Source organism: Topomyia yanbarensis, chromosome 3 (assembly GCF_030247195.1).
Source record: "Topomyia yanbarensis strain Yona2022 chromosome 3, ASM3024719v1, whole genome shotgun sequence".
In the NCBI taxonomy this organism is placed as follows: Eukaryota; Metazoa; Arthropoda; class Insecta; order Diptera; family Culicidae; genus Topomyia; species Topomyia yanbarensis.
Window position 1 is genome coordinate 410,874,695 of NC_080672.1, and position 24,573 is coordinate 410,899,267.

Below are 24,573 nucleotides of genomic sequence, written 5' to 3' on the forward strand. Positions count from 1 at the left end.
AAATTTTCAGCAGAGCAGTCAGTGATCAGCAAATCGAAAGCAAACGAGTCGTCGTCATTTTGGTGCTTTTACCAGTCAATAATCCGTGTGTGGACGGGTAGAGTGCCAGAAAATAGAGGAAAACATTCATTTGTTTCCAAATTTTCCAATAGTTTTTCCTCTATCCGTCGAAATTTGCCGTGTTCCGCGAGTGTTTGTGTTATGTCCCCGTTTGGAGTCGGTGCTTGTTCGTCGTAGGAAAAAAAAGTCAGTTCCTCCGCCAGCAGAATAAACAATGGCCCAGAAATAGAAACCGGAATGATTATCAGATTCTCCCATGTGTGATCTTATGTTTCGATCGATTTCTTCCGTGGATTCCCTATTGAGTGTTTTTTTATCGGTGATCCGTAAATTTAATGCGTTTTATTACTCTCGGCCGCTGCTTGCCCGTGACGTGTGTCGTGCATTTGAAGTCGAATCGAAGAAAGAGAAACTTGCGGACGGGAGCTATGTTTATTAACTGGTGGAGGGGTACGAGGTGTGTGCAGTACAAATGAAGCTGGAGAAAATTTGATGATTGAAGATTTTCTTCATTGACCGCTGCTGGCAGATATTTTGGTGATTTTCCTCTGTGTCAATCGGGAATCGGGTTTGACGGTTAGAATACCGAGAGAAGACAAAACATGAAAAAGACGGTCCTCGCTTGAGAAACGCTACAGTAGCTGAGAGTTGGAAAGAGGTCGGAGGGGCTGCAGCAATCGTGGAGGCAACAATCCAGTTTTTGGTGTGTCAAATTCCTTTCCCTTGCCCATCGACGTCTTCGTCGCACATTGTTCGGTCCGAGCACCAGCGCAGCCCGTTTCGCTTGCTGGCAAATGACAGAAGTCGTGTTGTGATAAAAGGTGTGAAACATTTTCCGAGTGAGAAAGAAAATTCATGCAGCTCGATTTTCATTTGTTTGGATTTGATTTTATCAGTTGATTCCGGCAGTGAACACGTAAAAGTTAAATCAATTCTTAAGCTCTCAGGAACCAATCGGCAGGGTCGGCTAGGATAGCTATGAATACACAGGAATTTCCGATTTCCATCAATCGAAACTCGCCGAAGCATGAATTTCCCAACCATCATCCCTCGTCACCACAGCACAGCAATAGCAACAGCAACAACAGCGCCGATTTATATCACTATCAGCAGCAACACAACTACCCTCCTGGGAGTCCTGGTGGAGGACCACCACAGTCTCCGCAACAGCAGGACTTAACCATCGATGGTATTCCGAACAACTTCTCTCATCGAAGGTCCCGAGCGTCACGGACGTTTAAGAATCCGCCACAGCCCCACATGTGCATCAAGGAGAAGACCATCGATGGCAAGGAGGTGTTTATCAACGTGCTCAGCTGGACCCGAATCGCCAATCCGGATAATCCGGATGCACCGATTCCACTGTACGGTGGAATGAAGGTCGGCAAGGTAAGAACCGAGCGAGGCAAACATTTCACAACTTCTTTTGTTGTCTGCTTGTCGGGCGGGAGTGATTGCACACAATGCACACAGCATCATGCGGCAACATAAGTAATAAAATAATGAGAAACGATATCAAAACTACCGTGCGCGAGCATGGCCGCGAGTAAACAATGTACAAAACTGTGAACCTATCTGACCGAGTCTCGAATAATACATATCTCAGCTCGGTGTTTATTCGTTGGTTAACTTACACAAAAGTTTCGCCGACCGTCGTTTCTGTGGTTAACACACTGGAAACTAAATGCGATACCCATTTACTCACATTGTTTTGTTATATCTTTGGTCGAGGATTTATGACATGGTGTACTGATTTAATTGTAGTTTGATTACATGCTCAAGCCTCGACTTTTTGTTCAACTATAATAATTTAGTATTAACTTTTCAAAAGTATTGCTCTCTTCATAATATCACCAAAATTTTCGTTTATGAACTCTGAAAGTTGGTGTTAAAAAATGGTTTTGATCGGTCGTCAAAAGATCCCGCAAATATAAAATGTAACCTTCATATAAATTGAAACATGTACCGTAAATCAGAGCAGGCGTCGAGTAACAATCCAAAAAACAACGCACAGTTCATCGCACGACAGAGCTAAGAAAAACTCATTTGAGCAGATTGCTACTTTTCACAATAATTTGCGGTTCACTGGTTAATGAATTCAGCCGTACAGGTTGCCTCAATCTTGCACACATACCCCCTGTCAACGGGCGGCAGTATCTAGGTTACTCGCGCCGTCATAGCGGCAGCCAAGGAAGTTTCAAATGTTTCCTAACCGCAGCTGCTGCGACCGAAAGACAGTATACGACCACAAAACTTACCTGTTGTTGATCGTAGTATATCATTGGAGTGTCTAAACCTTGGCACCTTGGATTGGTATTCTGCCAAAAACCACACACGGTACGGAGACCGGCAGCAAGTCAGCGAGTGATGCATGTGGTTTATGCAGAAACGGTGACGACAAAGAGTGCAGTTTACTTATCCAATTCATTAATAAACCCACAAGCTGTGGAACGTTTTTGTCTATTTTTTTATAATATGACTTTGATTACTAAAAAAATCTCAGAAAATGAATGATACTGTAGTTGTACCGTCCAATAAGAACCAAGCTTACATTAAGGTTGAACAGAAAATGCGCAAAAATCGCAAACGAAAAAAGCAGTTTTTTTCACACTGTGTGTTAGATCTTCATAAAAATCAATCAGCAGTACTGTATCAACATTCTACATAAGCTGATTGATTTTTATGAAGATCTAACACACGGTGTAGAAAAATCGTTTCGTTTTCGATTTTTGCGCATTCTCTGTCCAATCTTAACACTCAAGTTTCTGGAATTGTTGGTGTCCCTGCCCTAGGTTGACGGGTTTGACTGTATTGCAAACATCAGACAACTGCTTTAAGATGATTATTGCATTACGCCTCGACGGTGGTGCATCGAGGAGACCGAGCGGGCTTATGGGCCTTTTTCATGCTTTGTATTTTTTCATACTCTGCACCAGCCGAAACTAACGGTCAACCAACATCCTCTGCACACTGGCGTGACCGACTGGCGATTCGCCATGGATTGACTTTTCTGTAGGCTGTATTTGTAAACATTGTTCAACCCCGTTTGTGGGCGCGGCTTGCAGTGAAAGTCTTTGTATGTCGATTTATCGGTCGGCTTCGTCATCGTGCACAGGCTAATTAAAGAAATGGGAAAGTAGAAACCTATTAGTGTTTAGAGTAGTAATAATTGTAGTTTTGAGTATTAGTATAAATTGTTATGTGCTAGTGGTGTGTCTATCTCTATGTATTCGTCTAAGTATTTGTGACAGTTGAGTCAGGACATGGAAGTAGAATTGAAGTACACTCAAGTTTTTTTTTACGCGGTTTTTTTTTGCGCGGTATTTTTTTACGCGGTTTTTTTTACGCGGATTTTGAAATTTACGCGGTTTTCATTTACGCGGATTTTGAAATTTACGCGGTTTTCATTTACGCGGTTTTTGAAATTTACGCGGTTTTCATTCACGCGGTTTTTGAAATTTACGCGGTTTTCATTTACGCGGATTTTGGAATTTACGCGGTATCCATCAATGAGGTTCCCTTTATCGCGGATTCTTAAATTTAAGTGGTCTTCATTTACGCGGATTTTGAAATTTACGCGGTTTTCATTTACGCGGATTTTGAAATTTACGCGGTTTTCATTTACGCGGATTTTGAAATTTACGCGGTTTTCATTTACGCGGTTTTCATTTACGCGGTTTTCATTTACGCGGTTCGTATCCCCCGCGTAAAAAAAAACCTGAGTGTATATGATAGAATAGTGGGTAATCCTTCCTAGGATACGTTGGTTACCTTTTTCCGGTGTTCAATTCGTGCATTCGATTCGATTCATTCGGGAAGATCGGACTGGATAAATTTAAGTACGATTAATTTACTGACACGCTCGTGATGCATCCATTTCCGTTCAGCATAGTTTGATAAAATTCTAACAGAATGCAATCGTCGTTAATGGCAAATAAATATTAATTGCTGGTATTTAGACAGTTTCAAATAGTTTGATTGTATGTTACATGTGTTGATCTCTTCTACTTCATTAGTCTGTTTTTGGTACTTATATTAGCTTGCTTTTCCACTACTCATGTATACCAAAAATAATATCGGTTAATTTATACACTATTAATAGTTTTAATTTAATAGATTAATCTCTGCACTTTTTTTTTCTTTATACGGCATGTTATTTTTTCTTTTATTACTATATCGTTAATCAGATTTATACTAACACTCACACAATACATTGCACATTCTCTCGTATACACTCACAATCTCTAAAGGTCCAACACTCGTGACCTACGCGATAACTCAAACCTGGTCACAAACGCGAACATGCAATTTCAATCATCCACACATACTTACGCCCGCGATCTTGCCAACATTGAAACATCTCGGTAATTAAGTGAATATTTTAGCACTTATAAATTTACAAACACGGTTTTCAAGCATTAACATTAATTAACTCATGAATCTGTCCCGTCCGGAAGTTTCTACCCTCGATCCTAGCAGCCTAGCCTCCTAGCCTCATGCCTTCAGTCGGACCAATAAAAAAAATGACGCTTATATCCACTAGACAACACGTTCCATGGCCACATGATCCCTAGTTCCATAGGCACCCTAGTGTAATGGGAGAACTCACTCTCTTCTAGCATCTGAACCGTACACTAAAATCAAGTATCAGATTCACGGTCCGCGCGCGGCTGTTCAACAACATGCAAATGGCCATACGATTATAGAAAATAATTTAAAAACGCGAAGTTACTTACTTACACGCTAGCACTCGCGACAAACACGTTAACACACAAACGTTCGAGTCCTTCGCGACCATTTACGCACATTTACGCCTGCGATCTCGCAAACAGAATAACACCCCGGTGATTAAGTGAACGTTTAAGCGCTTTAAAAATCACAAACGCGGTCTCAGGAGTGAACCTACAAACGTCCGTGTTCACGCGATCATTAACCGGTTACATCCGGAAGTGTCTAACCTCGACCCTAGTAGCATAGGTACAATGCCTGCAGGTAGACCAAACTTAAAATGTACCACAATAGATCTAAATGCTGGTCGCAGTGGTTTGTCTCTAACAATAAAAAACATAAAAAGACGCTCATATCAACCAAGCATGGCGACATGACCGGGAATTCTAGTGATATGGGAGGACTTACTCTCTTCTAGCATCTGAGCTCGTACACTGATAATTATCAGATTCACGGTTCGCGCAATTATCTGAAAGCACGCGAATATGCGAATGGGTATTATAGTGGCTCGAAATATGAAATTTTTCAGCACAGCACTTTTTGAATTCCTGTTGTGGTCCCAAATGACTGTGCAAAATTTGGGAGCGGTTGATTGCTTCCCGGGTTTGCGCATTGCGTTCAAAGTTTGTATGGGATTTTACATGAGGAAATCAATTATTTTACATTTTCGTTAATAAAGATCGGTATTTCACTCAATATGAAAAACTATGCTTATTAAACTACAGTTCAAACCTTGGATAACAATTTTGTCAAAGACGGTAACTAGCTACGAGTTTTCAAAAAATAGTTATAACGATTTTAAAACTCAGAAAATGAAAAGAAGATGGGGGGCTTGTGTACTACCCCGCCTCCTTTTTTATAGTTTAGTATAAGATAAGGAGTACATCTTCAAAGCAGGTTTATATCGTCGTATTAAAAATAAAATTTACGTGTTTAAGTGCTACTATTCAAGCGTTCTGCTGTTATCTCATTTAAAATGGTATGGTTTTTTAATTTTGGTATACGGTTATAAAAGTTATACATGCGAAGGCACATACACGCAAGCACATGCGACAAACACGTTAATATACAAATGCTTGAGCCCTTCGCGATCATTCACGCACAGCTACGCCCGCGATTGTACAAACATGTTCACACCCCAGTAATAGTACTTACGAAGTTACAAACACGGTATCAAACCCGTACCCACAAACGTCCGTGTTCGCACGATCATGAATCAGTCACGTCCGGAAATCTTGACCCGCCATACTAGCAACTTAGGTCCATGCATTTTAACGACATTCAATTAGCTAAAGATTACTGGGTAGGGAAAGTTATGAAAATTAGAGCCATAGTACTCAAGTGAGAGCAAGGATGTGAAGTATACAGATCGGAAAACTCGAAGTGGCAGGGTCATTAGAACAGGCTTAATAGCTTACGGGCTCAACTTTTGTCTTCTGCTGATGAGGGTCGAGCTTAGGCAGCATAACTACGAATCACTCGAATTCACCAGCATGTCCCTTGGCATAGACAGACTTGTCCATCTTTACAGTGGGTTCCCACGTACCGTTCCGTAGGTTTAATAGTACCAACGAACTGTCTTTCGCTTTTTCAAATAAATTTTACATAAAACACTAAAAAAATCACGAACTTAGCATACTTTTTCGTCACAAGTTTGTATATAACCCCTTAAGCAGTATTTAGTGGGACACATTACCCGTCTCGTCTGCAATTGTAGTGTGTGGTTTTGGTGGGGAGCCCTTCCGAGAACCTAGCTCTACAGCTCCGGTAACAAAAAATGTGCATTCATTTCGATTTCAGTACAGATTCATTGAAATGTTCGAAAAAAGAAATCAACCTTCAGTGCAACAACGAGGAGAGAAAGGCTTACAGAGGATTTGTGACCAACGTGGTTTCGACGACGAGGGGGAGACTGACCAAGCAATTCTGCTGCTTTTCTGGTACACGACGACCTTGTTTCTCAATGGCTGCAGCTTCCATTGATCCTCGATTCTTACTGGTTGCTGATACTGTTGATCCTAATTTCCTAGTGGAGTTTTTCTCTAACTCTCTAACCTATTCGAAAAATATTTACAAAGTTTATCTTAAAGCTACGTGTTGCCCGCGCGATTCATATATCGTCACAAAAAAATTTGTCCCTTTTAGCTCTGAAGTTTTACCCTATTCTCCTATTTTACGGCGTAGATTTCCTAAAGGGGTCCATTTCACATGTGTTCATTTATATATTTGGCACTGCCTCTTCAAGACTGGCGTAGCTGACTGAATTACGGACTCCTGCCTACAATCCTAGCCCAGTTCCGTAAGGGCTAACAAATATGTAATTACATTTGTACCGCTTTCTAAGATTTTTCTGCTACCCTAACCGCAGAGAAAGTGAGAAGGAAAAACTAAAGCTAGCACGCTTATGTAAATGAGGTACGGGGGGGTTGGTAATTAGGTAGAGTCTAAGACAAGACGTGACAATAGGGGGGGGGGCATTTTTGTTCCAATTTTACGTCAGAATGGTCCAGCTCCTGACTGGTTTGACAGTGTTGCTATATTTATAGGAAAAGATTGTCATTACTTTTGATAAATAAAATTATTATCGTTAAAAAAGTAAAAATGACTAAATTAAACAGAAATTATGCGGCAAAGTGAAACAAGTATTTTTCATACATTGACCGTATACGTGGTTGGTTAACTTTAACAAAAATTAGACAAACCACACCATAATCTAAAATTTTTCAGAAAATGGCTTCATTAAACGCTACTGAACACCCATGACATGAAAAAAGCGGTGCCGTTCATCAATATAGTGGATTCAAGATACAAAAAATTGCCGGCATGAAATAAATTAACAACACTCCATTTTCATTTATAAAAATAGGAAAACTGTTAGAAAGATTTCGGATTTTATCAGGTTTCTTGGAACTCGTCACCAACCCTAACGGAAGGTACTCATCTCTTCAGATAATACTTTGCGGACGTACTGCTTCTGTTCGCAGCTCTCAATTTGATTGTTGACCTTTCTACGGGATCTTTTCCTAATCGTTTCTCCAAACCTTTCAATCGGCTGATCGTCATTTGGTAGCTATCCGAGAAGTTCACAACACCGACTGCTGCTCTTGAGGCTCTTCTAAATATCAAACCATTAGACATACACCTCAAACAAGTGGCACTATCATGGTCGTACAAACTGCAGATTACTGTACTTTGGAACAGTGACCATGTTAATCTTGCTACCAGTCATACAGGAGTGAGCCATTTGGAAAAAAGTCATTTGGCATAATCTCAAAAATTGATCACACTGAAGGTCATTTGGCATAATTCTAGAGAAAATGTTCAATAGGACGTAAGTAACATTGAGAGCCTCTCATTGGTTTACTTTCGCTTTCGTTTATTACGACGTCATTACAACGCTTTGTACTAATTTTCCAGCACATATCGAGAGCCGACGGTTTTTACTACAATATTATGCAAAGAGTAGAGTAATAAATGTTGAAATGGCCGAGTAATGAACAGAAGAGAAAGACCTCAAAGAGAATCTCTCATTGTTACTTACGTCCTATTGAAAATTTTCTCTAGAAGTATTTTTGTCTCCAGGATAACGGCCATTTGGCATAACGGAAGCAGCGGCCCCTCACAAGCAAACCTGTGATCTACGCGTTTGCCCGGTTTACTCAAACATAGGCTATAAATTAGTTTAAGTCCGACGCAGCGACAGCGATGTCGGACAGCACGCGACTTGAAGCGATGTGTCGTAGCCACATTAGGCGTGAATGATATTTATTATTTGGTAAAGAAGAACAAACTAATTATTTTGCTTCAAGTTCAATTTTGTACTATTGGTAATCAAACTTGGGTGGAAGGGGAGGAGTTGCTTCTCTAATCTTCCGGTCATCACATCGCATGCTTTGGTATTCTTAGTATGTATAACAAACATGAAGATGTGACACAAGGCGTCAAGAGCGCACTAAAATCCTGTCAATCCTATTTTTCATTGGATTGTCTGCTCTAAATATATCACCAGGGGACCACACATAAATGATGTTGGATATTGACAATAGGGGAAGAGCGTCACGAAACGAGATAAAAACTAAAAATGAATTTTGGACGTATCAGCGGATCAGGGATAAAAAAACGTACAACATTGTTTATGAATGGCCCCCAAACAAAGAATATTCCATAACGAATATCACGTAACATCGGTGACAGAGCATTGGGATCAAGGTCAAGTTCCCCCTGGGTCGTGCAAAACTGAGAAGCAACATCAATTTAGGCACAGATAGCAGACGTCCATTTATTTTCATTTTGTTTTGTCTTTTGATTTGTGTCTCCTGCTACGATGTGTGCGGGAGAGCGGGACGGCCAAGGAAACGGAAAGCCAGTGGCCCAAACAGATCAGGAACAGGAGGGAGGACTGCGAACAGGGTAACCGACAACAGAGGAGAAATCGTTTATTTATTTATTATAGCTACGACACTAATCACAATTGTTTTGCTTTTCTTGTTTCGTTTCAGCAAACAAAAATCTATACGGACTAGCACATACGAACAGTTAGGCTTTGTAGGTTCTCATCTTGGGAAATGACAATGACACTGTACGAGTTGGCGCTGGGCCTGTGGCCTTCGACTGGCATGGTCCATTCTCATTGATTCGGAAGTCTTCTTGGCTGGTTGGTATCTACCATGTGCTCCTACTTGCAAGTTGATCAATTCGCTTGCGTAGGGGACATGTGGATCCTACTAGTTGTCGACTCTTTTGATCGTGAGTATGAGGCTAGTTCAGGAAAGGAGTGCAGGACTGGCACCTAAGAGATAATTATTTATTCAGGACTTGTTCTTATGATTACTAAACTCGACCAAGCACACCGGCTCTCAGAAATGATAAGCAACCCTTTCGGGTCGGTGTGGTCTATTCGAGTCGAACCAGGCGGACATTCGGTTCGAGCAAACTTTATGGTTAATAGTGGATAAATATTTCTTACGCCTTTATTGGCAGAGATGCTTTTTGCGAAATCCTAAAATACCTTCTTTGGTATAGCTACTCAGGATAATAATAATAGAAATATTTAGGGTTTGCCTGGTCCATAATCTAATGAATATGTATATTGACTAGAACAGGGATAATCGAGTTATGTTATAAGATAGAGAAGAAACAGCACAGTTGAAGGAAAAGTATTCGCGAGTAAGGACTAATACTGCTAGTATGTTTACCGGGGAGCACGTCGTTTGGCATAAGTTCGTTTGGCATAAGTTCATTTGGCATAGTGTTTATTTAGCATAACAGTAGGTGACACATACGTTCGTTTGGCATAATGTTCATTTGGCATAATGGTCATTTGGCATAATGGTCGTTTGGCATAATTTAAATAATACATTGAATTTTCTGTTACTAGTCGTTGACGCCTAATATGGCTACGCCACATCGCTTTAAACCTGGTGCTGTCCGACATCGCTCCGCTCCGTCGGACTTGAACTAGTTGATAGCCCCTATGTTTGAGTAATCCGGGCACACGAGTGGATCACAGGTTTGCACGCGAGGGGCCGCCGACGCACCATCGGAACCCGGTGGATCCCGCCTCGGATCCTTGGTCTCAGTTATGCGACGATGCCAAGGGTTAATAAGTATATAGGTTCAAATAACTGCTCATATTTGAAAGAAAAACCAACCCTTATGTTTAAGTAATCCGGGCAAACGAGTAAATCAACGCTTTGCTAGCGAACTTATTAAACATGCAGATTAAAAGAGCTGCTCATTTTTGAAAGAAGGAGTCAACCCCTAATTTTGGGTAAAACGGGCAAACGAGTATATCACCAGTTTACTTGCGAGGGCCATTTGGTATGCAAATTTAAAGAACAGCTTATGACTGAAAGAAGGAATCAACCCTTATGTTTCTGGCAAATATACACATATACATGTTTGCCAGAAACAAGGATTGATTCCTTCTTTAAGACATGAGCAGTTCTTTGAATTTGTATACCAAATAGCGCTCGCAAGTAAACTGATGATCCACTGCTCAAACTTAGGGGTTGATTCCTTCTTTCAATCATGAGCTGTTCTTTGAATCAATATAGCAAATAGCCCTTGAAAATATCGCATAACCGAGACCAAGGGATCAAGGTGGTCATTGACCCGCCGTCAGAAGCGGCTACCCATCACCAGCAACCTACTCGTTTGCCCGGGTTACTCAAACATAGGGGCTATCAACTAGTTTAACTACCACATTAGGCGTCGACATTAAATATAACAGAGATTTCAATGCATATTTCAAATTATGCCAAACGATCATTATGCCAAATGACCATTATGCCAAACGACCATTATGCCAAATGACCATTATGCCAAATGAAAATTATGCCAAATGAACTTATGCCAAATGACGTGCTCCCGTTTACCGTTTCAATTACACCGAGCAAAATTTACATTGAATTTCCATAAAAACGTCTTATGACTTTCTGCCATAAGGATTTTAAATGGATTTTATAAATCTGTCTAATGATTTGGAGGGGAAATTTTCCAAATCCATCTCTTATTATTTTCATAAGACAGTCTTATGAAATTTATGAAAATGTTCGAATGAACGCCATAGGTGCCCATTTATGAAAATTACTGACATTTATAAGTAGAAAACATAGTAGAAATAACGATTTCCATAGAACAATCATCACAATGTTTGAATGAATGCCATAAATTTTTTATTTATGGATATTATTGTGTATTTATATAAAAAAAGAACATGGCTGACATTTCTCGAGTATTTTTAGTACACAAAAAATCAACAGTAAAAATCAACCTTGAGAGGATATTAGGTTTTACACCAACCGACATAACCCCACAAAATGAGCCGGATGAACATCGTTTAACAATTCTCGGTGGTTTGTTTACATGGGAGTTACGTGAGTTTGAATGTAACAGATGGGCACCCGTTGCACTACAACTCACGCAACTGACAAAGTAAACAAATCACTGAGAATTGTCAAACATGAACGTCATTCCTCATGAGTTCATTCGTGTGGTCATCTTGTAGAACTCAATCCGGGACAAATTAACCGCCAAGTATAGATCCCTTCAGAAGATTGAAGAGAAAACTCTCATTAAATATTAAAATTTGTACATAATGAGCAACGCTTCGTCAATATTTCTTGGGAAACTGGGCTTAGACAACTGGGAAACTGGACTTGACAACTGAATGGTAATGATTGTTACTTCTCAAATGATTTTGATAATTATAAAATACGCGTCAGACACTAATTATATGCACAACTTATTTCATTTCAAATAATCGGATATTTTCTGTAAAAATCATAACCATGTAAACAGATTTAATGCTCACAGTAATTTATTCAATAACATAAAAAAAATTAAAATTTTATTGTAATTTGACTGAAAATGTCACTTATTTTGTTTCAAACAGCGGTAATCAAAAAGTGCTGAAACTATTAACTCCTGGTTGGCCGTCCAGGCCAGTACTGAATTCATAAGAAACAATTATGAACTTTTCACAAAAGTGACGTTTATGAAAAACAAAATACAATTTTATAGAATCAATAACAGATCTCATATGGGTTTCATGAGAAAAACTTAAAGGCATATATTGGAGCGAAGTCATAAGACTGTTTTATGAAATACATTATTTGTACGTCTATGGAGTGCATGAATAAAGATAAATGAATTCATAAGCCTGCCTATGACATTCTAAAGCGTTCAATGACATCGTCAGAAGGTTGGTTCATATACCGAGACTTATTATTATTGATTTTCCATAGGATGACAGACTAGATGACACGACGTTCCACGCTCTGAACTTGCGCCAAATAGTTTGTATGTATGTATGTATGAAATTCGCGGACATCACGGCTGACTGCGATCTCTAATTTACTTAACAGTCGATTGATCCGCTTCTGACCTAGGGGACCCACGAGGAGATCAGGAAGAAAATAGAAGCGGAATCAATGCGAAGTTTTAATTGCATCACTGACGACTTAGCACGCGTTGTTAGGAGCCGGATACATTGGACCAGACAAAACAGAGAACTTGACGTTACACACTTCGAGACAAACAGGCCCAAAATTTAGTCCTCCTCCCGAGGACCGGTGTTTAATTGGCGGATAGTCGCTAATCCTTCCGATTTTGCAAATTTTGTCTCGCGGGACGGACCGAGATCCCTCAAGCTATAAGCTGCAGTCCTATCAGCCCGTTAAAAAAAAAGAGAACTAATTAACCTCTAGTAATAGAACTTGATGCAAATAGGAACTAAAAAGAGCGAAGGTCCTTATATATAGATAACTCTATTGAATCTATTGTTGCTTGATGATGTTTACAGTACCGTCAATCCCTTCAACCTGCAAGAGCGATAAAGAAATAGATATTACATGCATCTAAACTACTTTTAGGTGTTTGGTGATGTGGTTCACGTGGATTGGATTTCTTCAAAAACTACGTGTTTTAGTTTATTAAGTTGATCTAGTTGAGCATTAACTAGTGGCTGAACAGTATGTTTAAGAGAAGGTTCCATCCATAAGAGATTGTCATCTCTGTTTCTGAAAACAGCAAATCCAATTCGTTATAGACGAGTGTTACTCGCCAGCTTCACGAGCCAGAGCGACAGAGCGATTTAAGAGATAAAAACACCCACCTTCAGTCTGATCATCTCTTATAGATGACAGTCCATTGAACTGAATCGAATGACTCGATCACTATGCTCAAGATCAAATGAGTCCCCGAACAACCGAACCAGTATGTTCCCCCATTAGAAAGTAGGAACATCCATATCAACCGTCCGCCAAAACACTCGATCGAATGATTATTAGTCATGAGATTCATAGATCAATGAACCAGCACTCGTTCGGATCTCCCACTCTTATCGACCAAGCAAGAGTACGCGCCCATTAGGCGCATCACCCAAGCCCAAGGATTTTGGCATTGATAAATGTCTTTGCAACTAAATGATAACGAAAAATCCACAAGTTTTGTACGAAGTACAACAGCGCGAGTGCTCGAGGGTTTAATAATAATTTAATGCTGTAGATTCGACATCTCTCTGGGAATTCTTGTGGGAATTTTGATACCTGTACTTTACAACAGCATCAAACGTCAAAACCACCCATGTGGTTACATCCATACATTGTAATGCTAGCGGTGTCCTTGCTAGCTGAAGAATCAGAAAGTGTTTTCACCATCACAAAAATTAGAAATTGCACTTGACAGGAATGCATATTATTAGATTGTGAATAATATTTATCTAAATAACAATTTCTTGTGAGTTAGATAAAAATCTATTTTCTATGTTAGATTGGTTTGAAGTTTATGCGATACAGCTCAATCCAATTTTTCTCTTCAAATAACTATCCAGCAGATTTTAATTACGACCTCGCAGATGCTATTCTGAATATTTACCCTATTCAACCCAATTTTTGACAATTGTAGAATAACAAATAACAAATAACTGATTAAATTAGTGAAACTGTGCCATATTATTTATGCCACGCTCGTTCAAACAACTATCCTTCATATATATCTAGTTGGTGAATACTGCAGACACTGTAATTGACGATGATGCAAAAACTCGCTAGCGAACACCAAACTTGATCTGATCAACAAGTCCACCTAGGCGAAGCTGTGCTCGTATAATATGAAAAGTGAAATTTAATTTAGTTTGCAATAATTACCTTGATTTTTATGTCTCTGTTGTGTGTAGCATGTAAGGCGCAATGCCAACTATAGTCCACGTGCGTCTGAGGGCCGATCATAAGCGAACGCATGTATTAATGTATCGTTTTTCCTCTCTCTCTATCTTACCCCCAGATTCCTCCCGGCAGCCCTCGTGCTCCTCCTCTCGTATTCGCAGTGATGGCCAGCCCAGAGGTGCTCAAGAAGGCCGGGAGAAAGTGTCCGGATACCCCGGTAGGTGCTTCGCTAACCGTGTCTAAACTTATCTTCATCTAATGTTAGCTTACGCAATTTTCGCAGGAACGAATGAATCTGGTCGATCTGATGTGTGAGTTTGTAGAGGCTATGAACCCCACCCTGCATTTATCGCGGTAAGCACATGACTCGATGTTTTTTTTTCTTTTGCCAAACAACCTAATTGGTTTCCCCTTATTTTCTTCTTAGAAAACCGGAAATCCTAAAGGACAGGGATCTGTCAGGTGAACTGAAAGACGTCTGGAGTGCGGTGCAGGCTTGCCGCGACAAAGGACGGGTCGACAGCGGTCCACCGGAAAATCTAGTCGTATATACTGAGTTTGGCCCTGAAACGGCTCCATCATACGAGCAATCGCAACAACAAAGACACCAACAGCAACCTCAGCATCTTTATCAACAAGGTCAGCCGCGAGACATGAGCGAAGAGTATCAACTACGACTTCAGCAACTGCAGCAAAGATTTCCCATTTCACAAGATCATCACAACGGCAAGCAACTACTACAAAACAAGCATCAACAAAGTGCAATTACAAACAGTACTATCGCCAACAGTACCAGTATTGAACCGAACTCAGAGAAACCACAGACAACGGACGTTACCGATTGTGCGAGTAGCACCGTCAGTACCAACAACAAACATCAACCTCTCAGCGAGCAACTCAGTAATAACAGCAGCAGCAGCAGCATAGACGAATTGACTAAGGAAACAGAGAATCTAAGGCTTTCTCCCACCGGAGCCGGCAGCTCGAAATCGAATGGTCTAACACTGCCAACCGGAGGAAACACGTCGCCTTCTAAAGAAAAACCTCTAGCAAACTCTCCCAGCACCAACGAGTGCAATTCTGTGCCACCTGCAACTAACCAGCAGCAACAAACTTCACCCACATCACCTACTACGGTAGCAGCAGCAGCAGCATCACCACCGCCACCAACAGCCATCAGTCCCACAAACCCGGTGTCGGTTCCCACTGCACCACCCACCCCCCAGAAAGAGTCAAAAAACTCATCCAGCCATAATTTCTTCCCTAAGTTTCGATCTTCCAAATCCTCCAACAACAACGACAAGTCCTCTTCGAATAATGTTGACAAATCCAGCGACAAGGACAGGGACAAAGACGCACCTAGTGAAACGGCACCGGATACACCAGTAAAGACAAGCAGCAAAAAGAGCGGCCTCAACTTTTTCCGGCGGAACAAATCCGACAGTAAAAAGGAACAACAACCTTCAACACCAACCAAGCAACAACAGCAGCAGCAGCAGCAACAACAACAACTACAACAGCAACCACAACAGACAACTGTCGATAACAATAAGCTAAATTTATTAGTGGACGATAGTTTGCTACATCATCATCACCATCATCATCATCACCATCACCATCACCACCTGGTTGAAGGTAGCAACGGAACAGGGGAAATTATCGAAAACTCGACAACTATCGTGGCAAAGTGAAGGGTTGGCATGGTTGAGTGTGAACATGTGATAGATTGTGCAGAGGAGATTCCGACGGAATGCTTGCTTGCGCAGTTTTTTTTTTGTTTTGTGTATATAGCGTAACGGGTGGTACTTCCCGGAAAAGCCATCAATGTCATGTAAGGTGAGCTTGAGCGATGGTTCGTGTGCATTTGAAGGTTGGTTGAAGCAGCAACTGGGTTGAAAGCCGGTTATAGTTGGTTGAGGTTATAGTAGTTTGTTCTAACGGTTTGCAACTCGTCGATAGCTATCGGGAATGATACACCAGGTTCTAAAAGGCACGGAAGGGAATCGTATCAGGTAATGGTTCTGTCTATAAAGAGACCCTCGGAAGTGTCCGGAAGGTAATAGGTGTGGGATTTGTGTCCAGAATAGATATTTTTCCAATGTTCCAAACTAAATTGGAGATTGACTAACGGTACCTTGGGTATACACAAACTGTTCTGCAACTGCATCGGCTGCCAGTAATGGATAATTTGATGAGACAGGAAGCATGGGATCCCACCAGTTTAGATTCTAACCTTTTTCGTTTCAGTTCATTTCCTTTTTGGCTTTATTTTGGTATCTTCGTTATAGTGTGAGCTTTTCCACTCCAGTGAATTCTCAGAACGCAATTTTTTAACTAAATCCACTGGAATTCAAGTCCAGCATGTGCGTCACAATCCCCCACTACATCTTGTAGTCGCTGATAACCTAGAAGTGATCCTTAAAGAAATCACGTGTTTTATCGTCTGCGATTTTAAAAACGTTGATTTCGACAGTATCTTAACAATAATGACAACACGAACTATACAGCGATGATGTTTCCTAATATTCTTAACTACCTAGAGTAACAAGGATTGAAGATTTGTCCGCAGAAGAAAGCCAGGAGTAGCTCGAAACGTCCAAACGATCTGGCAATCGTTTGTGTTTTTATCTCGCCAAAAAACGTCGATAACCAACAGCGAACATTCGATAGCGGCGATTACCCATTGTCTACAAATATTCTTAACTACCTAATCGACTGGCATGCCAAAACGAACAATTAATACCAATCAACACCCTCCCTGGTAATCAACCGTCCTTAGAGGATTAAAAATTGCCAAACGAGCTGCATTTAATTTTTTTCGGAGCATAAGAAATTGGCGTTACGAAGTATGTGAACGAGCTTCGAAAAGATGGAGTTAATGGAGTTTTAGGCACCGACACTGAGGAAATTTGCCAACAGTTATCGTTTTTTCGACGGGAGCCTTTTACCACAACAAGTTACTGCCTCCGCCAATCTCACTCATTCACTAGAACGAAGCAGCAACCGAATTGACGTTGATGATGTTACCATTCTTGCAGCGTATTCTAAACTGAAACCATCTAGTTCCTCGGGCCCAGATGGCGTTCCTTCGATTTTTGTCAAAAATTGCATCAGCGGGCTTCTTGAACCACTTCGATGAGTATTCGAGCTATCACTCACTACCGGAATATTCCGTTCAGCAGGAAAGCAGCCAACATGTTTCCAGTTCCTAAAACGGGAAACACATCGAACATTGATAATTATCGGAGAATTTCGTGTGTGAGTGCTACTGTATGCTAGTATCAAAACTATTCGAGCTGGTTATTTTAGATTCTATTTTCTTTCACTGTAAACACTACATTGCAACACGGTTTTATGCCCAAACGATAAACAACGACCAACCTGCTCTCGTTCACAACATATGTACACGATGGATTCGCCGACGCATTGCAAGCCGTTGCTACTTACAAGGATCTATCTGCGGGCTTCGACAAATTCAACCATAATATCGCAATAACGAAGCTGGACACACTTGGTATTCATGGACAACTGCTGCGCTGGTTTCGTTCCTACCTCGATGGAAGGCAACTCAAAATCAGCATTGAGGACTGTCTACCTACACCATTTCTTTCTAGATTCGGCATCCCACAAAGAAACCATCTCGGCCCAGTGATATTCCTTCTCTACTTTAATAACGTCAATAGTACAAGGTAGTACAAGTTCAAGGTCCTCGCCTTTCTTTCGCCAACGATTAGAATTTTTTTTACGGGATAAAACCGACGCTGGGTTTCTCCAGAGTGAACTGGAAAGCTAGGACGTGGTGTGATCTTAACAGAATGGTTTTAAACCCGAGTAAATGCTCAATCATTAGGTTCAAACGTAAACGCTCTGATTCAGTTGAGCTGCCTTTTCTTTGACTCGTGCATTCCAAGAAACACTCACGTCAAGGATCTCGGGGTCATCATGGACTCGACACTAACGTTCAAGCCTAATACTTCACCATCATGGATAAGGCATTAAGTCAGCTTGGGTTCATCTTCCGAATAGCGAAAAATTTTAGGGACGTATACTGATTAACATCACCTAAATTGCGCGTTGGTTCGCTCAACACTAGAATATTGGTGGTGGGAGAAGTTCTCCAGAAACCGAACCAACCAACCAGGTGTCGCGGTCAGTTCGGTGATTCCGGTAGAGCAGGGCGTCCGGTTCGCTGATGCCCCGACGATCCGCGACTGGTGGTGTTCCGTCGCGGTCTACTAAATCTAGTCCCCGCCGGTGAATCTAGCTTACGCCGACGGAGAGTTGTGTATGTTTTTTATAGTAAGGCTAAAAAAGCTTCAAAAGCCTGGCTTGTAGTGTATTGGCGCTGTGTGGAACTCATAACTCACTTTCGTGCCTAACCTCTAAAAACACTCCTTACTCTTTTCCTCCTTCTTCCCCACGAAACTACATCAAGGTATTACTTCGTGGGGAGAGCTCACTCTGCTTTTGTCGCACCTCTTTTGCTCTATCTCGGAGCCTCATTTGGTCCATAAAATGGATCGACCTTTGAACTTTGATTTAACTCTCGACTACTCTCTTCTTTCTTGTCTCCATCTATTACGTCGCCATTTAGCTGATTCTATGAGCCATTTAGCTCCTGTTTCCGGAGTCATTCAGCTCGCCCTACTCCGACAGAGATTTCCACGAGGGTGGAATTTCTCCAGACACCGATACCCGCTTCCTTGAGTCATTTAGCTCCCAGCTTTATCCCGATCTATTGGGATATTTTCCAGCGGTCAGTTCCACGTCGATAAATCTACCCTACTGTGAATTTCCCAGCGGTAGATTTTTCCCGATACCGATGTTCGTTTCCACGAGCTATTTAGCTTCTCGCTTTGGCCTCGGCGATGAACATAGCCTACTGAACGGGCCAGCCAGTAGGTGTTGAGGTCTGTCCAGCGATTCCAGGTGGAGCGTAGCTTCCGGTTCACCGGCGCCCCAACGAGCCACTGCTAGCTATTCGACGCGATCTACTCGCTCTGATCCCGGTGGATCTACCCTACTCACGAGCTACCCGGTAGGGTGTCGAGATTGGTCCTGCGATTCCGGTGAAGCCTGACATCCAGTTCATTGGCGCATTGACTACCTGAGCCCGGTACCACTCGACTGGTCCCCGACGGTGGACCTAGTCTACACTGCCGAAGAGTTCCCCGAAACCTGATTTGTGGGTTCACGGTGGCTTTCTAGCCGACGGCGCTATTTTGTTTGTCCCTTCGTCACTTTCTCTGCATCTCGTAACCACGTTGTTGACAGCAATCCAGATATGCTCGTCGTGGCACATCTCTTCAACTATATTGTCAACTGTGACACTACGCATACCCCTTCGAACTTTTTTGAACCTAAGGCATTTGTAGACAACGTGTTCCGGTGTCTCTTACACGTTCACGCACACCGAACAAAGGGGTGACGAAGCATGTGCAAACCGATGCAGGTACTTCCGAAAGCATTCGTGCCTGGACCAAAACTGCGTCAAATGGAAATTGACCTCGCCATGTTTCCTTCCACCGTGACCCTAATCGATCTCTGCCCCATGTTCGTGTAGTAGATCAGTACTCGGTTTTGAAAGTAACTTCTCATGACACAAATAGTCCTGGACCCACATTCTGTGCAGCGCTACGACGGTAGCCACCCAGCTGCTCTGTTGATCTTTACCACGGCACAGCAGCGATTACCCCTTCTCTTTTGCATCAATGCTTTCTCCTCGCTCGCGATGACTATGCGGATGGTGTCCACCGTCAAGATCCCTTTCCGGAATCCGAACTGTCTTTGCGATAGTCCGTTCTCACTTTCAGCGCAGTTTGTCAGCCTGTTGAGGATGACCTTTTCCAGAAGTTTGTCAAGACTATCCAGCAGGCATATAGGCCAATACGATGCTGGGTCTCCTGGTGGCTTCCCTGGTTTTGGCAGCAACACCGGCTTCTGGATCTATAATCTACCCGGGAAGTAGTCTTCGTCCAGGCATTTCTGTAGAACTATCCTGAAAATGTCCGGAAACCCAAGGTTCGAGATCTTCAGTGCCACGTTGGGGATACCGTCCGGACCGGGAGCTTTCTTTGCTTTCAGCCTTTTGGCCATTGAGAAGCTCGTCGTTGAAGACTCGATTGTCACCAGCTTTTCCACGGTCTGCATAAACGTACGGTGTAGGCGGTCATGCGGTTGGATCATGCTTCGGGAAAAGACCTTCCACGATAATTTTCAATTTGTCAGCACACATTGGACCTTTGATCTTGGCCATCACGACACGGTGAGCGTTGCCGCCGGGGGTTAGCGTCTACCTCCCTGCACAACACCTTGTAGCAGGTGAACTGGCTAAGCACCATCTCGCGATTAAAAGCCGCCATAGCCACCCGGAATGTCGCCTTACACTCTTCTCTGTCTGCCTCGGATCTTGCTCTCTGAACGCATGCTCTGCTTTTGAGGCAAGCAGCACGGATGATACTGAGCCTTTCATTCCATCAATACGCTAGACGCCGGCTCCATTTTCCTCGGTATTATTACGGTTCACGCTCTCGCAAATGTTTCCGACAGCTCATCGGCATTCGCAATTGAAGCAACGCTGTCAGCACGAAGTGCTTCCACAAAGGTCCTTATCGATGTCCTTTATTTCCCACTTCCGCTCGCCAGTCCTCACTCTCCGTGTTACCATACAATTCTGATGACCAATGATATAGTGGATCGGTCGGTCTGGTGGTGGACGCGCTGGAGAATGTTACGTCGATGATGGATTCCCGACCGTCTTTACGGAATGTGCTAGCGCAGCCTTCGTTATACAACCTTACATCCAGCTTCAGGTCTTCCACCAGGCTGTGATCTCTTGCGTTGGCCAGCCTGCTACCCTACTCTACGGACCACAACAGTTGCTGTGCAATGTCGCAATGATTGAAATTAAGCAGGCTTATCGCCATAATCGTTGGCCTGCCTTCGCCTTTTTGTAGGTATAAGAAGCCTTCCGTCATGTGGTACTTTCCGCTCTCATGTATGTGTGTGTGAATTATTGGTACCGAGAGGGCTGTAGTGAACTTACCGTTGAATGACGTGGCCTTCTCTATCGAACTGTTGATACCGGCGCGCCGGATGACGTCTACGGTGGTCCGGTTGTTGTCCAACTCGATAACTGCAGTCGACCTCCCGCTTCGCTCTTCACCGTGCGAACTGGCCGGGTCAGTGGCCAGCGTATCTTGCCACGGCCAGGGTTGCCAAAATTAAATCTGTATTTTTATCCTAAAAAATCTTTTCATCTGTATTTACTCTTCAAAAAATCTGTGTTGGTATCTGTAACGAATCAGTTGATTTGTTTGACATTTTGGTGGATTATCTATCGGAGATATTAATTCCTGTGGTTTAAATGAGTCAAGCAAGGACCTTTTCGCCATAAAAACACTACAAATCGTTCTGATATTTTGCATCCAGAAACTTGAACTTTACCGATGTGCACAATGGAAAAATAATTTTCTTCTTCATTTAATGACTTTTGTTGATATATAATGTTACATACATTAAGTCGACCAATGTAGCTGTCGAATTTTCGGACAAAAAATTGACAATTAACAAAGTCACAGAGCATTACAATTAACGTTTCCGGAAGTAGACTTCAGCCAGGCGTTTGCTGGGTGCTAACCTGAGTGTATTACAAACCTTTACCTTTCAGAATGAGCGACCACTCTCAAAAGTGAAGAATTTTTAATTAGGCTGTGCACGCGGACGAAGTCGACATAAATAATGACTTTTACTGTGAGCCGGGTTTACCAACACTGTCATTAAACTGTGAAGCAATGTTTGTCAACACGGCTGACAGTAAAAGTCATTTTTAAGTCGACTTCGTCAGCGTGCGCAGCCTATTTAGAGGGCTAAGCTGAGAGAGACACAGAGGAAGTATTACTGAAACTAAGAAAATATTTCTAAAATAGGTTTGGTAACATCACTTCTCAAAAATCTGTATATCTGTACATACATGCAAAAATTTGTATATCTGCACATACAGATTCTTGATCTGAAAATGGCTGAAAAATCTGTATAAATACAGATTATTCTGTGTTTTTGGTAACCCTGGCCACGGCTCTTGGTGTGCTTTCACCGCTTTCGGACCATGCTCCGAACAGATCGCCTGTGACCTTGCTCTCGCGTCACGATCAGTTTCTCGCTCAAACCCGACACAACAATCTTCCTTCTACTTTTGGTGGTGCGTGCTTGAACCACTTGACTGACGGATGCGTGGGAAAACTATCAAGTTCTCTCGTCGCAATTCTGGCCGGGTCACCGCTACTGTGCACGAAGTTTTTACTCCACCCCGTAAACGCTGACCGGTGCGGCTGGTTCATTTTCAGCGGATAAATTGATGACTCGTGGATGCAGCTCGTTTTCGGAGGGAGTTTCACTCGTGACAAGGGGAGTTCTCCAAACGAATTTTAACGCGCGTAAAATTTTGTTCACTCTGGAATCTGCAAAAAACTGACTGTACCAGATAAATCTGGCATAATGGCATCGCTGGCCGTAAGCGAAAATTGTCGGCTGTCAACTACTTTCTCAAGACAAAATTTCACCCTCAGTATCTCTTTTGTTCAGCCGGTATCACCCCCATTTCGATGGTTGAATTTTGATTACACAAATAAGCACAAAATCTTTGATTTACCTACACTTCTCAGTTCACAAGTTAGTATATTACAACGACCAGCCAACTCCAAGAGGTGCAGTTATTATAATCAGAGCAGTAAAATTCTCTCCAATTACAGGATTCATTCAACGAGACGTCGTTGCAATAACAGTGGAACAGTTCGCCATAGACGCCAATAAACTACAAGTGTGAAAATACAAGGAAATAAGGAAAACAAAGTAGTGTGTATTCCGCTTACACCTGGAACTGGCGAAAAGAACGGGAAGTAAGATCCATTCTTCAGGAGATCTGGATAATGCGGCAAATGACCTACAAAAGAGGATTATAATCGTCTATAATGACAGTTGCCCTCTTGTAACCAAGTCTGTATGTGGTGATGTTCCTTGGTGGAATGAAAATCTAGCAACACTTAGAAAGGAAACGCCTGTTCAGTAAAGCGAAGATTACTAGTAACTGGTCAAACTACAGGACCGCTCTTACTAAATACAATGCTTAGTGGAGAAAGGCTAAAAAACTATCAATACGTGAGTTTTGTAAAAACATCGGAAACTTTCCAGAGGCAGCTCTTTTTCAAAAAGCATTATCATAGGATCACACAAATGGCCTAGGGCAAGTGAAAAAGGCAATGGTTCTCTCACAATTCGCAATAGTGAAACATTGGATGTTCTAACGAAGACCCACTTTCCTGGGTCGGTTGTGAAAGACGAGAATTCGACAGGCCAGGATTGTGGTGGACTCCGTCCTAGTAGGACTTGTGAGGCATCACAGAAACTGGCCTGTCAAATTTTTACACCATCTCTAATTAAATGGGCTACTAATAGCTTCGAACTCTAGATTCTGATCGCAGTAGGCGTACGCGTCGGTCGCGGATATTTTTTTGCCGACGTCAATTTTTTCAAAAACAAAATTGAAACATATTTTTTTCAGTTTTGATTTTATTCTGGCGTATTTGCTTTATTTGTATCAAGAAAAAATTGTGCAAAATTAGTCTTCCCGATTAACAATATCTAAAGAAACTTAATCTCAACGGGTATCATTTGGAAGACGTGACAGGTTGTCCCGTGGACAGCGGATGCTACGCGTTTTGCAAGTCCTTTCTTGTGTGCAAAATAAAGTGATTTGTGGGCCAAATTTGGCATCCAGTCGAATTTCGAGTAAACAGATATGTGCCATCCTATACTGTGAAGAAGGCTTTGACCAAAGGTGGACGCGATTTCTTAAACTGTCACGTTTTTTTGCGAAAACAAGCTCTTGGTACTGTAATTCTCGGCTTTTTTCTCGCACTGAGGAAATTTGAAAATTGTGCTATACTCTTGCACATTCGAATCTGTTGCGTTTAGCTGTCTCCATAATAATATACTCAGCTTGGTGAAAACGTCAGCATCGGTATTGGTTTGTTAGTGGTTTACAATCAGACCAGCAACCCGGATCATCATCGATGCTTTCTTCGTCAACTTCATCTGAGATTTTTTATTGTTGCTGTAT

At 42.0% G+C, this 24,573-nt stretch overlaps 1 protein-coding gene across 2 annotated transcripts; it reads left to right on the forward strand.

Annotated features, from left to right (window-relative positions):
• LOC131687217 (ras-interacting protein RIP3) lies at window positions 1–24,573 on the forward strand. Of its 2 annotated transcripts, XR_009305202.1 has the most exons (5): window positions 1–1,449; window positions 14,575–14,673; window positions 14,740–14,810; window positions 14,884–23,126; window positions 23,207–24,573. XR_009305202.1 is itself a non-coding variant. In XM_058971272.1 (4 exons), exons 1-4 carry the CDS (start codon window positions 1,039–1,041, stop codon window positions 16,145–16,147), a joined length of 1,845 nt encoding a protein of 614 aa, XP_058827255.1. In that variant the 5' UTR covers window positions 1–1,038; the 3' UTR covers window positions 16,148–24,573. The 2 variants fall into 2 exon arrangements, 1 of the variants encoding a protein (XP_058827255.1); XM_058971272.1 differs by having other exon boundaries at window positions 14,884–24,573.